Genomic DNA, 15,990 nt, shown 5'->3' on the forward strand with positions numbered 1-15,990 from the left:
AGGGACAAATGCAGGTGGCAGGTCTGTCTGCCGTTGATTGGAAGACTGGCCCTGAAAGTCTGTCCCTCCAAATCTGACCTGCTCCTCAAGCCTCAGCTCAACCTCATCCTCAAGAGGGCCCCCCACCACCCCTGGGTCCACAGGGATCGCTCTTTCGTTGAGCTTCCGTGGTGTTCCCGCTTTGAGTCACTTGTAGGATGTTGGTCTCAGCCCCTCCTGGTGGAGTTACTCCTTGGTCTGTGGAGGAAGGGCTGGTTTCCTCAATTAGGCTGCAAGCAACTTTAGGACTAGGGCTGGGTGTTAATTGAGCACCTACATTTCATTTCCCCTACAATTCATCCTCACCTTTCTTGTACAGCTTCAGCTCTCTAAGGCACAGTTCTCTTCATGACACTCCTGTGCCCTGCCTGACATCCTCAGTGGATCCCCATTGCCCCAGAATAAAATCTAGATCCTAGAGATGAGCACTTAATCTACTTTATCCAACCACACGAGTCACTGGTCCACACACCACACCTCTGTTCACTCCAGCCACTCCCTCGCCCTCGGGTCCAGCTGGAGAAATCCTACCCTGCCTACAGGGCTCCTCGGAAATGCCACTTCCCGCATGATCGTTCTGTAGTCCTTCAATATTAATTCTGTTCTTCCTCAGTGGAGTCACGAGTTTTAGCTGGGCCTATGGCCACCTGGAATAAAGACTTTATCTCTTGGGCTTCTGCATAGCTTGGTATGGCCTTGTGACTACATTCTGGCCAATGGTCAGTGGAAATGCACATCATTTTGCCTGTTCTCCTTGATGAGGGATAATATGGATTATGGACAAGAATTGTGGGTGAGATGGCTGGAGCTTAAGCAGCTATCTTTCATCAGACGTGGAAGCCACGTGCTGAGGATGGCTGAACAACAAGATAGAAAGAGCCGGGGTCCCTGGCATCTTTGTAAGCTACCCTACCATTCCCAGTGGCCTAATTCTGGATCTTCTCCCTGTTTTGTTTTTTTGTTTAATGTGTGAGGGATGTAATGTTAGTCATTTTCAAACCAGATATTTTGAGTTTTTATGTCACTTGTAGCTGAATTTGATCCTACCTGATTCACCCCTCTTCTCCGTCCTGTGGGCTATTTGTCCCTGTTTGAGCTTCTAGAACACTGTCGGTTTCTTCCCTGGTCTTCTGTTACTGTGGCTTGTGACCTGTTTCAGGCCAGGCCTGGGTTCCACCCATGTATGTGTCCCCCAAATGCCTGGAGAAACAACAGGCCCTCAAGGCACGGTGCTGAATGGGTGGGAATACCCTGGCCACCCCTTTCCCCCAACCTGGCTTCTAAGTTCTGTTGGGAAAGGCTGAGCTCAGAATTTCCCCCTCCAGACTACGGGCTTTGTGAGGGCAGGGACCTGGCTCTCCTGTTCTGTTGGGTCTGAGAGCCCAGCGCAGTGCCTGGCATACAGCAAACACTCAGGAAATGTTGCAAAGTGGCCAAAATAGGCCCCAGGAGCAGCGACCTTCCAGCGGGTCCTGCTGGAAACTCTTGTCGCTTTGAGTCCCTCTCAGTTCAGCGTGCTCTCCTCACAGCCCAGTTCCGGCCGGGAAGGCTTCCTCCAGGAAGGCTTGCTTGCACTCCTGTCATGCGGGAGGAACTCCTCGAATCCCTGAGGCCTCAGGTGGTTGAGCCACAGGGAGGATCATGGGGAGGTCTTGATTCTTGGAGAGAAGCGCCTTCCCCAGGGCCCAGGTCTCTCCAACCCTGGGCTGCACTCTCCTTTATGCAGCACTGCCTGGCACTCACACTGCCAGCCCTTCCCCAGGCAGACTGTGGGGACCTGGTGCCGGATCTGTGTCCACTCTGTGTCTCTCCTGGACATGACTGGTGGTCGGGACAAATAACGGGTGGCAGGGTACACCGAGCTTGCCTGTTGAAAACCTTGGGTTTGGGCCATAGTTTCCTTTATGTATTCGAAGAACACTTCCGCTGCATTTGTGAGCACCAGCCACCACTCAGAGTGCTTCATAAGTTCATGTTCAATTAACCTGGTAATACTCTCATTGTATATTTTCATTATTACTCCGTTATTAATTCCACTTCAGATGAGGAAACAGGCACTGAGAGGTTAAGTAACTTGCCCAAGGTCACACAGCTGGAAAGGTCTGCCATTTACGGTCTAAGTACCTTTGTGAAAACTGTATCACTCCTTTCCCTCATCTTTGAAATGGGGGTGATAAGCCTCAACCACATGCACATCTCTCAACCACTGTGCGAGATTCTCGCACAGATAACCTTCAGGCTGCAGGTTAATAGCTCTGGGAGGCAGGTTGGCTGGGGCCCTGTGCTCCTGGCAAACCCCCAGCTCCTTCCAGGGCAGGCCCGCTGCCAGGGGGATGACGCACATCCCCCATTTGAAGCGCAGGCTCTGGCTTCAGCTTCCTGGAAAGCATGCAGCCCGGCCTCCTCTGGGAGGTGCTCGATTTGGGGAACCCACCCCCCAGTCTCAACCAGAGCCTCTCCATCCACTCCCATCTCAAAACCAACTCTGCGCTTCTCTATCGAGGCAGTCTCATCTTTGAAGTCTCTCTCACACTCAAGGCTGACAAATCCACCCACAGAGCTGTTAATGTGATCAGTCTCATACAGTAATTGGTCGACTTCTTAGCTGAATCAAGAGTGAGGCAAAGAGAGAGGTGGTGGAGAGATGGGGGCTGGTGAAAAGAAAACAGCTGGTTATATTTAATCTATTTTTAATGATTCTGCATAAGCAATGTCTGTAATTTGTAACTCGCTGGAATGCTGGTCATTAGAAAGTGTCAGTTCAATTTTTTACAAGGTGTGAGACTTAACCAGGGCAGTTGCCATTAATAGCAAACACTATTAGATCTATATGTGGAAAGTACTCATTAGGCCAGCGGGCGATAAATCAGACATCACAGGATCTGAGAGTTACTCCTTGGGCTGCTTAGGTCTTAATTTAGACCTGGCCTATCTGTATTGATGGCCAGGTCTCTGATGTTTAATAAGTAAACCTCGACGTGTCAGTTTATGATTAAACTGTCCTAGGAGGGCTGCAAGCAAATGAAACTGTCACAGATGTTTCTCTGGGGCCCAAACTTCTCGTGACCTCAAAGCATCACGGAGTAAACTTTTCACTCATACATATTAACGGCCCATGCACTTAAAAAATAGCCCAGCTCACTGGTGATTATTTATCAAAAGGATCAGGTCTCTGAGAGGTACCGAGCTCTCAGTCGAAGTATTTAAGCAGAGGCCAGATGAGCTTCTCGCACAGATAACCTTGACGTTGCTTTTAGCTCTAAGTTTACCTTCGTCTAAGATCCCTTCCCACCTTCTGCAGCCTGTGTCCAAAGCTGTTCCGAAGGCCCCAACTGCCTTTGCAGCGCCTTTCCCACCCCTGCTCCTCCATCCTCCAGCTGTTCCCGACTGCTTGCTGGACAGTCGCATGTCCCCGGCCCTGTGCTTTGCCCAGGCTGTTTGCTCTACTCGAATGCCATTTTTCCTTCTTTTCCTTTCAAGAGGAGGCCCAGTGAAGTCCTGCACCCCACGGAGCCATTCTCCCACATGCACACGTCCTGGCCTGGCTCAGCAACAAGCAGTGGTCTGTGCTGTTGTTAAATATTCAGGTTTTTCGTAACTGGTGTTAAACCACTAGGACCTTGGAATTAGCCACAGGTGGGCATAGTGAGCCATGGAAATTTACAGATGTTACAAATCAGGGCTTTGTTACAAAGCAGGGCTCTCCCCCACGGAAAGCCAGGTTAGCAGCCCACTGAAGCAAATAAGCTTTCTCTTTTCAACTCCTGTTCAGTGGTAGAGGTTGGCTGGAGTTGGTGTAGGATTCTGCTGCTGAGACAGGAAAGCTGGCAGTGCGGGGTTAGTGATGTTGGCCTGAGTGCGAGGGGAGAAGGGCTGGAAAGTTGCAATTCCAGCTGAAGCCAGAGCCCACGCCTCTGAGCTCCCACAGCTGTCTCTCTCTTTACCACTTGGCCCTCACTTAAGCCATGTGGACCCCACCTGCACTTATTTCACTTTTCATCCATTTAGCATGGGCTTTGGAGTCAGACTTTGTTTCTTGCTCGGCCACTTGCTAGCTGTGACACCGTGGAGAAATGATTTAACCTCTCTGAGCCTCTGCCTTTAACTGTATGATGGTTTTGTCTCATGCCTCATGGTGCCCAGGTCTTACGAAGGCAAGCCCAAGGCCTGAAGGAGCAAGCAGCTGCCTCCACAGAGTGTGATGAGACTCCCCAAACCCTTTCTTCCCTGCCACCCGCTCCCAGGACTCCTCACCCCCCGGCTCCGTCTTCCCCCGAGACAGTACCTTGGTTGCAGAGAGCTCCAGAGAATCCGGGGAGGCACTCACAGGTGCCGCTGACGTGGTGGCAGGGCCCACTGCTGTGCACGCAGAGGGGGCATGGCTGGGCGCAGCCGTGGCCATAGAACCCAGGGGGGCAGACTGAGGGTGAAGGGGAGATGTGGTCAGCAGCCCAAGGGGCCCCAGCCAGCCTGGCCACCCCTCTGGTCCCACATAGTGATGAAGGGGGGCTCCTCAAAAATATGGGGAGAGCCACACCCACCCCACTCCTTTGAGGGCCCCTTTCTCCAAAGAGGAGCAGGGAGGAGGTCCCTGAATTTGGGGACAAAAAAGCTAGGGAGAGAGGGGTGTCGAGGGAGGGATTTGATGGGGGCTAGCTCTGAGAGGCCAGCCTCTCTCAGGTCGGGACTAGTTCCAACTGGGAACGGGTCGGGAGGATGAGCTGCCTGAGGTCTGGGTGGGGGTGGAGGGGCTCAGCCTTACTTCTCTGGCATAAGGGTCCTCGGAAGCCAGGGGCGCACTCGCAGCTCCCATCCTCCGGGGAGCAGGAGCCGCCGTTCTCGCAGTTGCAGGAGACGGAGCAGTTGGGGCCCCAGCGACCGGGTGGACACGTGCTGTCACAGCGGATGCCTGTGGGCCAGAGGCAGACTCAGGTCAGAGGTGAGAGGGGTGAGGGCAAAAGGAAGAATGATCGGAGTGGGGCACCACGAGGCACGACGAGGTGGAGGCAAAACCGTGCACTGGGAATGTGGAAGGAAAACCCAGCAAGACTTGGCCTGTCAGGGAGGGCTTCCAGGAACAGGAGATGCTGAAACTGAGTCCTAAGGGCTAAAGGGAATCTGACCAGGTGAAAGAAACCCTGCGCGCAGAGAACGGGAGGCAGGAGGGAAATTCATGCCTTGAACGAAAAAACATTGCCGGGGCTGCGCCGTAAAGTATAAACTGAGACAGGGCAAGAGGTCGAGATTGTGGGAATGAGGGACCAGATCATGGAGGGCCCCCTTCATCTCTGACCTGTTAGCTGTCATCCGAGGTTAGGCCTGGGAGAGACCCACTGTGCGGCACGTGAATGCTGTCACCGGGGGGCTGCACAAGTTAGGAGTGAGCTGTGCGTACACAGCCCAGGAGCCACTGGTTCTCACTGGGTCCCAGGCAGCCGGCTCCCGGCAGGGGCCCGGAGAGTGGGTGGGGCCTTTCCAGATTCTCTTGACCACAGTCCTCAGCACACTACGTATTTTATGTCATATGGGCACATATACGCACAATAGAAACCGAGTCTTTGAAAAATGACACTTACTGTGTATGATGCACTCTGATATTTTCTCTGCACTGTGATATATTCTATTCTTAAAAAAAAAAAAGCTAGCTGTGACCCAACAAATGGATTTAATGACCCTCAGTTTGCCAGAGGGGGCCTAGGGGAACGGATGGAATTTCTCAATAAGAGAGAGGCGCGAAGTGAGGCCTACACACCCTTGCAGAGCTGAGAGAGGAAGTAAGTGTTGGTGGTGGTTACTTCCAAAGGCTAAGAAGGAACCTTAAAAGGCTGGAGGCCCCAGCTCTGGGGCAGGTTTGCTCCCAAGCGGAAAGGCTTCCCGTCTCACGTGTATTAATTAGGTAAATGGACCAGGTGGGCCCTGGAGATCTGTGTGGCTTTGGAAGGTGAATATCAGAAGCTCAGAGAGGAGCAGAATTAGTATAAAACTCATATCGGCCTTGTTATAAAGACAGGGGTTTTGAGAGAAAGAAAAAGGGAGGGAGATACTCAGGCCCAGTGAACAGAGCCAGTCCCAGCCGTGGTGGGAGAACAGTGCCCAATTAAGAGGTGGGCTGGGATTGTACAAGCCCATCTGGGCTGGTGGGAAAGGTGGGGGGCAGGGGGGAGGACAGCCGGAGAGAACAGAGAGGAAGGGGAGCCGACAGGCTTCTCTCTCTCCAGCGCCTCATTCTAGCCTAGCACCCTGCCCCGCTCCCTCCCTGTGATGACTCCTTTTCCCAGCAGGACTCAGGTATGTAGCTGGGGTGGGGCGAGGAGGGGGGCTTCTCCCCAGGGGGTGGGATCTTTCCTCAGGGAGAATGTGGCAGTCCCACTTCACCCCTTGATGTTGGTCTCTCCCAGTGGAGTGTCAGGTGCACAGGAGGTGCGCCCTGGACTAGCACCATCGACTGACTGGAGGGGAGCCCAGGGAAGGGGAAACCATGAAGCTGTGCAAAACCAGAAGCCGTGGTCTGCCCAAGAATTCTTTTGCCTGTGGTTGTTGAAAACCCAGGATTCGGACTGCAGGCCGAGGGATGCTGTTGTTCCTGGTGGGGCGCCCCGAACTAAGGTGGACTCCACCAAACTCCTGCGTCACATGCAGACCCAGCTCTTTGCTGGAACTATATGCAGATGTTGCTATGATTAATAAGACACACTGCTTGCAAAACACCCTGGATTTATGGCAGCGTTTTGCTATTGTTTTCCCCCAAGTGGTAGATATTAGAAGTACAGCCACTCCCATATGTGGGATCCTCAGAATGTTTTCATGCCAGAAAGGGGTCTTCTTTCTTGGAGATTAGAACCACAGGGACAAGGCGACTATGCTCAGATCGCAGGTGGCTGCAAGATTTATTCTAGTCTAGGCCTGGTTCTGTGGGAGTAGGGCTCATGTTTGAGCTTCTTTTATGTCCTAAGAGCTACTTGGAACTTCGGACAGTGGGACCTAAGTGGGGAGGAGGGCCCGGGCTCGCCCTGCGAGGAGCGCCCAGTTCTGGAAGGGGACTTACTAATGTGGTCAAAGGGGCTGACCTTGGCCTGGTGGGAGGCTCTCCAACCATAGCTTCTGAAGATGCATAGCTTCACCAGCTACCTTCTCTAGGCCCTGTTTTCCCGTAGTTGAAGGCAGATAATAATTTCCCTTAGAGGCCCCTCCCCTTGTAGCCCTTAGAGACTCTCCCTGCTTTATATCTCAGGACCCTCCACGCATCTGTGTTGCTGTGCCACGCATCCACATAGTGTGACCTCTAGTTCATGCCACAAGGCCAGCAGCCCTCATCCTTCAAGATCTGCTTAGGGCCCGCCTTCTCCAGGAAGCCTTCCTGATGCCTGCCCAGGGATTCAAGCATCTAACTGACAGTCCCCAGCTTTGTCCCCACCTATTATCTGAACATTTCATACATATGAGTCCTGTACCTCTGCCAGCAGCTTGAAGACAGGGACTGTGGTTTCCTGACACTTTTGCCCCTCCTTTTTCGGTGCTTATAATGGGCAGGGATGCCATCTTGGTCATGTTGCATCTCTGGAGCCCAGCACAGTGCCTGGCACACAATAGGTGCTCAGGGACCATGGCTGTTTGTGAGTGTTGCCCTTCACTGCTGAGCCCGACACCGTGCTGGGCGCACGGTAGCTGCCAGATGAAGACTTGGTAACCGCTTGAGTCAGGAAATGCTAATCCAGTGAATAAATGGCCTCCCCTGAGAATGCAATCCTGTCTTCCCTCCCTTGTCGCAAATGTCCTGAGAACTTGGGCATCTCCCTTATCTGTAGTGTGAACACACTGGAGTAGATCGTCTCCAAGGCCTCCTTCACTTTGAGAGGAAAAACCATTTATGGTTACAGGCCAGCTCATTTCAATTTATCTCAATAAACATGTAGTACGCACCTTCTGTGTGCAGGGCAAGATGAATTAGACATGATGCCAGTCATCAGGAAGCCTGTGGCTTACGGGGACAAGGGGGAAAGACGTGCACCTGCTCTGGGCCCAGAAAAACCGGTGTCGCGCCGAGACACAAGCAATGCGCCGGGAGCTGAGGAGTCAGGGGAGGGTGGGGAGGGCTCACTGGGCAGGAGGCTGGGGCCTGAACCCCATCCCCTCCCTACCTCTTCTTGGGGTCCTTCTGCACGATAAACCTCAGGACATCAATTGCTCCTTTGAAATGACTTCAGGACCATGTTTGGGGAAATTAGCTTTAGAATAGCTGAGGCTTTGCTGAAAGGTTGTCCATCAAAGACAGAATTTCTAAAGTACCAGATGTCATTAAAATCTTATCGGCTCACTTGAAATGAAGGCAATGAAAAATTAAAGTGGAGTTCTACTTGGCTCCAGCTAAGAGTCTGGGGTGCCAGTGGGCCGAAGGGAGGGCAAGGGGAGCCAGGCCGAGGATGCCACAGAGCAAGCGATGTCCCTGGCCCTGAGCTGCTTAGCAACTTTCTGCTTTTGGAGAACACAGGCTGCTCAGTGGCCGGTGTGAATTATTTATCTGAGGACATCTACTGCCAGCAATGCCTGTCTTTCTTCCTCCTTAGCACTGGCTGGCGGCTGATTCACACAGTATGCCATTGTTGAGCACTTCCTGTATTCAAGGTTTACATTTACCAGGCACGTAATCTATGTACTAGGCACTGTTAGCATGTACCAGTGTTAACTCATTTAAACTTCAAAAAGACCCTGTGGTTCTATGGATTATAATTATCTGCATTGTAAGGATGGGGAGTCCAGGCCCTGAAAGGTTAAGGACCTGCCCAGCATCACAAACCTGGGCGGTCTGGCTCCAGCCCTGCCTTCTGTGCTGTCCGTATCTCAGCATGCTGCAGGCAGTGGACACGCGGTGAACGAGGCAGGGGAGGTCCCTGCCCCCACAGAGCTGATGCCCCAGGTGGGGAGGCAGATAAACACATAGTTACTAATCTGGGCTCAGTGACGGTTGTGGTACGTACCGCAAAAAGTAATGTGTAGGGTGTTGTGGAATTAATAAAAGGGACTCTTAACATAGTCTCAACTAGGTTGAGGAAGGCGAGAGAGCCTGGCCAAAGGAAATAAAGTTGAAATCTGGTAGGTGAGAAGGCAGTAGGTAGCAGATGAAGAGATAGGGAACGGGTACCCAGGCAGAGGAAATGCATGTAGTAAGGCCTGGGGACAGGAAGGTGGCTGGCCCTGGGGGCAGGAATGTAGCAAGTGATGGGAGGGGGCAAAGGAGAGGTGGAAGAGTTGGGCTGGGCCAGATCACGTGGGCCCCGGGCCATCGTAAGGATTTTGGATTTTGTGTGAATGCCGTGGGGAGCTGCTGCGGCATTCTGAGCAGGGACTGAGGTGAAAGGACGTGGGCTTTGAAAAGTTCATTTTGGCCACCGTGTGCAGAATGGGTGCAGCTGGGCAAGAGGGGAGGCCCAGATGCTGAATAGGAGGCCCGGCAGTGCCGGCTGGGAGATGCCGCCGCCCGCCGCCGCCCGCTGGACCGGCTTGGTGGCAGTGGGAGGGAGAGAAGTGGGGGACCTCCCCTGTGTTCAGAAGGTGGGCCGACAGGACAGGTAGAGCCCAGGATGGAGCCTGGGCCAAGGAGAAAGTTCCTTGTCCCTCTCTCCATCGCATCTTCTGCAAATGCCCATACCCACCAGGTGTCAGCCATTGTCTGAATCTTTACTGGGGTGCCCTACCCTGTGGAAGACAGCCTGCAAGTAAGTGTTCAGTAAGTATTGGTTTGGTCGAACTGAATGGAACGGAGAACTGAAGCCCAGGGGAGAAAGGGAGAAGCGCACACTTGGGGAACAAGGCAGAGTGATGGGGAGAGCGGTCAAGAGCAGAAGGGGACACCAGGAACCCAGCGTCACAGGACCTGGGGGGTGGGGAGGCAGAAGGGCGTTACCTGTCCACCCAGCCAGGCAGCAGCAGTGGCCTGTGACGGGATGGCAGCCGTCAGCGTGGCTGCAGTCACAGCGCTCGCTGCAGTTCGGCCCAAATGTGCCATCCTGTGGACGGGGGCAGGGGGAGAGACACGATCAGATACGGACCCCCAGAGCTTCATGCACTTCTGTTGGATTTTGAGGACAAACCTGAGCCACTGCCCCACAAGGACACAGTGACTTGGGCTGGGGCACAGTGGGAGCGCTTTTTATAATGGGATCAGCACAGCCATGGAGCCCTCCAAATAATTCCCTGGCTACATTACCAAGAGCACGGGGTTTGGAAGGAGGGGGTGATGACCCTGCCCTGCTCCTCCCTGGTCAAACTCAGAGGGCGGGGGTGACCATTAGCCAGAAGTGCAAATGCAAATGCGCTTTGCAAGTTGCAGCACGTGGATCCCATGTGAGGAATGATGATGCATCCTTTGTTACTGTGGGAGAAGGTGGAGCTCATTCAACATCACCACATGAGTTGTTTAACTTACTCGTCTCTTAGACTGAGGTCCAGCCATTACGTCCAGGTGGTTATTGCTGGTAGCGCGTGATTCAGTCCACCCACACCCTGACCATAAATTTACAGACGCTGGAACCAGAAGGACGCTTAGACATGGCCTTTCAAGGAATGGAATTCTGATGGGCTGTCCTCTAGCACTGTGTCTGAAGGGTTCTGAAGCTGCATTTGGGCTCAGGTAAATATGCCAAGTCAGCTCTCGGCCCCCTTACCGAGCTGCAAGGGGAAAGGGATGCCACCTCGCCACAGCACCGTAGCTGCCAACTGTTTGCCATTTTATAGAGAGGGCTGAGGCCTGAAGCAGGAAAGTGGCCACAGAGAGGTTAGAACTGGGGCTGAGACCTGATCCAAGGCTTCCACACGTGCTCTTCTCTGTACACCTCTGTGGGCAAAATAACCACAGGGCAAGGGGATGAGTGGACGCGGGGCCCAAAGGTCCTACCCAGCCCAGGCCACTCACCGGGCAGGGCAGCTCGCAGGTGTCCCCCAGCCAGCCGGGGGTGCAGGAGCAGGAGCCGTCTGCGGGGCTGCAGGCCGCCCCGTTGGCGCAGGTGCAGCTTGAGTTGCAGTTGAGGCCCCACGTCCCGCTGGGACACGGCAGGGTGCAGTCGAGGCCCTGCCACCCTGAGGGGAGGGCAGGAGCCTGTCAGCTCTCCGTTCGGGCCCAGCACAGCTTTCTGCTCACTCCCCCCAAGGCCCAGCTTCTCTGGTCACTGGGTTAGGACCCACGTGCCACTCAGAGTCACTCAGAAATACACACGGCTGTTAAGGGGCTAGAATGTGGGTCTCCTGCCCCCCGGTTCCCACTGTTTTTGGTGTGGGCTGATGACCCTACCTGGGCCAGGGAACCACCTGCTACAGGGGACCACCTGGGACAGGGGACCAGCTGAGGCGGGGAGGGCTATCTCGGTCTAGGGTGGAGTCAGCAGCTAATCTCAGGGCCCTTTGTTTTGGGGACAGCCTCATTTCCCACTGAGGCCGGTACTGGCCTGTTTGCCCTCAGATCCAGTTCTCCCCTTCCCCTGCTCTGTTCGGTGTCACAGGTGGCCGACTGCGACCCCTGATGTCCCAAGCTCCCCCTTGCTGGCTCCCAGATGGGCTGGCCAATGGGAGACCTGGCCCACAGACTGGAGGGTGGGAGCAGGACAGACACCAGGTATCTCTTCCTCTCTCTGCCTTGGGCAGGGCCTCAGTGCTGGCTGTGTCTCCTTGGCACGGGCTCCAGCACTGTTGTGCTGTCCCTCTGTCCAGGTCCCAGCTCCCACCAGGTGGCCCTCACTCCCAGGATTGGTAGCAGCTCCTCCCACAGCTGCGACCTCTGAGTTGCTCACCCTGCCCTATAACCTCCTTCAGCTATCTCACACCATGGTGACAAATCCCCTTTATTACATCCCTGCTGTTGAAGTTCCCCGCAGGCACGTGCAGGTTTCCTTGGCTGGAACCTGACACACAGGCACACAGGTCCCCTGCCCCCTGACTGGTGGCCCCCCAGGGCAGGGCGTGCATCTGAGGGGGGATGGGCTGGGAAAGACGTGCATCACCTTCCTTGCAGGTGCAGGAGCCATCCACTGGGGAGCAGGTACCGCCGTTGTTACAGCTACAAACGGATGAACAGTTGGGGCCATAGGTCCCCGCTGCACAGGGAACTGCACAGACTTCCCCCTGGAAAAGGAGGAGGTGAATTTCCCTGAGCTGAGCGGCTGTGACAGGCAGAATGACCCCCACCTTCTCCTTACCCAAGACATCCGTGTTCGAACCCCTGGAATCTGTGAATGTTACTTTCCACGGCAAAAGGGACTTTGCAGACATGATTAAGGACCTTCAGATGAGAAGCTCAGATTACACAGGTGGGCCCAATCTAATCACACGAGTCTTTAGAAGTAAAGATAACCAAAAAGGTAGCTTTGAGATGTCCTCCACCTGCCTGAGTTGACTTTGAGGAATGCAGCGGCTTCTAGGAGCTGGGATCAACCCTCATTCTACAGCCAGCAAACAAAGAGGGACCGCAGTCCTACGACCCTAGTAACTGAATCCTGTCCACAACCTGAAAGAGCAGGAAACAGATTCTCCCCTAGGACCTCCAGAAAGGAACACAGCCTGCCAACACCTTGACTTCAGTCCTAGGAGACGCATAGTAGACTTCTGACCTACAGAAATGTAAGATAATAAATGTTTTGCTTTAAGCCACTAAATTTGTTATAGCAGTAATAGGAAACCAATACAGCAATCCTCATCAGTTGAGGGAGGGTCAGGCTTCCAGACCACAGCTTCAGGATGGGCAAAGTCCCTGGGGAACTTGACCCCTGAGTCTGTATTAGGTCACAGCAGCATAGAATTTAACCCTTTGCCTCTCGATCTTATTTGTCAGCAGCAACCCCATGACACAGAAAATAATTTCCTATCCCTTTTACCTGAACCTCAGGGAAGTTAATGTAAGTAATAATAGCTAGTGCTCATTAAGTGCTTTCTCAATATCAGGCACCATGCACACATCACCTCATTCAATCCTCCAAGACCCTCCGGAGAGAGAAACCATTGCCTCGGCATTATTCCTATTTAATAGAACAATTGTATGGGGAAGTGCGGTAACTCAGCCCATGTCATAGAACTAACATGGTTGGGCTCTATTTGAGCCCAGGCTGGCTGCGTTACCATTCTGTTACCAGGTGTCCTAAACTGGCTGACCTGGAAAGCATTCTCTGCGACGGAGGTTAGCGAGTTCTTGAGAGTGCCCGCTGTGAGGGGTGAGGGAACAGGACTGGGCCGAGTGAGAAACTGAGCTGAGGTGCAGCTGCGACAAGAGCCTCAGCTGACCTTCGAAGAAGCTCTAGAACTGGGATGGCCCTTGGAGTTGTCCCGCCAGGGGGAGGGAGGGAGGGCCTAAATACCCCACCAGCCATTGTCCACTGCCCACTGGGGGAAGGGAGGGAGAGCCTAAATACCCCACCAACCATTGGACATCCACTGCCCACTGGGGAAAGGGGCGCGACTTCAGGTGAATCTCTGGCTGAGGGCCATTTCTGGAGAGGGACTCAGCCTGGAGCCTGAGTTCCCTGCAGCTGGGAGGAAGGGGTGCCTCCACCCTAAATTGTGATCTGGGCGGCGCACAGCACCCATCACAGCAGGCCTTCTTTGGTGGGCTGTTAGCTCCAGTAGGGAGTTTGGCGTGAGGGCAAGTTATAGAGCAGGTGGCCCAGGGTGGGCACTTCAGAGGCCTTGAGGTGGGGTGGGTGGAGCGTTCAGTTGATCAGAGAAGAGTGGGGTCCAGGCAGTCTGACGAGGTGGGAAGAGTGTGGACAAGAGTGCGGAGGAGTATGAGGACAGGGAATGCCCGAGGGGTGTCTGGAGGGAGGTGTTTTGTGTAGGAAGGGGTAGGGACATATTTAAAGGGGGAGTTGGGAGCTTTGCATGCCAGGTAAGGGCTTTGTTCTCTGAGTCCTCCTGGTAGCTGGATGTTGAGTTCCCACTGTCTTCCCCTAGGGAGTGTCTCCATCCAGCCTCCTGGGTCTTACACCCAGGCTTCCTGAGGGAATGCTGACTCGTACTGGACCAGGAGAGCAGAGCTTGTCACCCACTAGCTGTGTGACATTGGAGAGGTTCCCGCCACTCTCTGAGCCTCAGTTCCAGCATCTTGAGATGACAGACTCGAAGTAGAGGAGCTCACCTCTCAACTCTAAGGGTCCTGCAGCTGGCCTCACGCCCACTTAGGCCACAGAGAGACCCAAGATTACGGGCCCTTGGTGGAGGGAGGCTCCGCCCCAGCCCTTTCTCCTCCTGTCTCACCTGTGCTGGCTGGGTCAGGGAGGAGAGACTGGGAAGCGCAGAGTTCTGCAGCAGAAGGCTCCCCAGTTCCTACTCTTTGCCCTGCCAGTCCCTGGCAGGCCCTGACCAGCCGGAGTCTGCCAGCGCTCCCATTACCTAGACAACTTTAATATCTCCCAGACTATAAATAGCCCCTAAGAATCTATTTAAGCTCTGAGCGCCTTGGCCTGGGTGCAAACTGCATCCATGGTTCATGATTTTCTCTGCATGAGTTTACGTTGAGAGCGGTTTCTCTCCCAGAGCCCTCATTTGTGGCCCCAGGCCTGGTCCTCGGGGTGGGGTGGGGGGCCTGTGTGCCCAGCTGAGGGTCTGCTGGAGGGGCTCCAAGAGGACTCTCCACCCTGACCCTGTGCCAGGGGGCAAGATGCAGAGCACCCCCCCCTTGAAATACCTGCTCCCCAGAATGCTGCACCTGGGCCCCGTTTTCTGCCAGCACAGCGCATGCAAGGACATGGCCGGTCAGCCTTGGGAGGCCACCAGGTGGGAGGACTTCCTGCTTCCCGGAGAAAGAAGTGGGGACTCAGAGAGGGGCAGTGACTCATCCAGGGTCCCACGGTGTATTAGGGTGAACGAGAAAAAACCAGACGTTCCTTCCAGACAGGGGGCCGAGCCCAATGGGTAGAGAGCGGACTCTGGTGCCATCGTACTGTGTCACCTTGTGCAACTGCCTAAACCACTCGGGGACTCAGTTCCTCCATCTGTAAAATGGGAATAATAACATCCCTACTTGGATTGTTAAGATTAAATTAGTTACCATATATGAAGCAGATAGAGCCGTGCCTGGCAGTCAGAAAGCACTATAGCTCTTATTACTGCAAAGAAATGGTATCTCTTATGAGAAGAATACACAAAATAATCCAAGGTTTCATTAGAAGGCAGCTCAGGAGGAGGGATCCAACTCTCACTAAATGAACAAATTATTGGGCCCTTTGCAGGAGAGGAGGTTTACCTTCCTGCCGCCTCCTCCAGGCTGGCTCCCTGGTTTCTCTCCTCATAAATGAACAGGCTGGAACTTTGACCACCACACACCAAGGGCATGGAGTTGGGGAACAGTATTGGGGCTACCATGTGTCAGGAGCTTTTCCAAACACTTTCTGTTTGCTCCAAATAGCAAAAAAAGTCCAGGTGGGGTAGGGGGATGCGGGCTTCCAGGCAGAAATGTGAGCCCAGCACAGCCAACTCTGAGCCCGCCCGTTTCCCCCTTGCTGTCCTGACCCTGACTTGGTTCGAACCCCTCAACGAGCACAAGAACTAAGTTAAACTTTTTGTCAAATTCCCCACCTTCTGGCCTCTGATCTGAGGGTTAGGCCTGGTGTGTAACTGATTGTTGATTGGTCGTATCTGGTAATCGCCATGTCAGACAAGCCAATAATCAGCCTAACTTCTCAGGTTTAAACTAACCCCTCTGCCCACCTCAGGGCGTCTCCCAGCCTGGGTCTGGTAATTCCCAGGGTGTCGATGCCAACCCTCCACCATACAGGCCCCTGCTCACCCACACACTCCCCAGTTTGGGGTGCCACTAGCAGGCCTTAGTCATGACATGGCTTCCAGCCTACAGGGGGCGTTGTTATGTCTGCACATGCTTAGGTGATCAGCATACACACCTGGAGGCTCAGTGTGTTTATCTCCGGGGGGAACTGTTTATACATCTGTGTAGATCTGGGTATAAATGTGTGATTC

The 15,990-nt window shown here is 53.9% G+C and overlaps 1 protein-coding gene across 3 annotated transcripts in view; it reads right to left on the minus strand.

The window, feature by feature from the left end:
* MEGF11 (multiple EGF like domains 11) overlaps nucleotides 1-15,990 on the minus strand; it is a 354,762-nt gene that overhangs the window by 19,728 nt on the left and 319,044 nt on the right. For all 3 annotated transcript variants that reach the window (XM_053928049.1, XM_053928047.2, XM_071221987.1), the window contains exons 11-15: nucleotides 12,030-12,150; nucleotides 10,949-11,112; nucleotides 9,941-10,043; nucleotides 4,802-4,948; nucleotides 4,325-4,459 (exon numbers count right to left, since the gene is read on the minus strand). In XM_053928049.1, the coding sequence (XP_053784024.1) occupies nucleotides 4,325-4,459; nucleotides 4,802-4,948; nucleotides 9,941-10,043; nucleotides 10,949-11,112; nucleotides 12,030-12,150 (670 nt within the window). The remainder of the gene's footprint in view (nucleotides 1-4,324; nucleotides 4,460-4,801; nucleotides 4,949-9,940; nucleotides 10,044-10,948; nucleotides 11,113-12,029; nucleotides 12,151-15,990) is intronic.

The sequence above is a fragment of the Desmodus rotundus genome, chromosome 7 (genome assembly GCF_022682495.2).
Source record: "Desmodus rotundus isolate HL8 chromosome 7, HLdesRot8A.1, whole genome shotgun sequence".
In the NCBI taxonomy this organism is placed as follows: domain Eukaryota; kingdom Metazoa; phylum Chordata; class Mammalia; order Chiroptera; family Phyllostomidae; genus Desmodus; species Desmodus rotundus.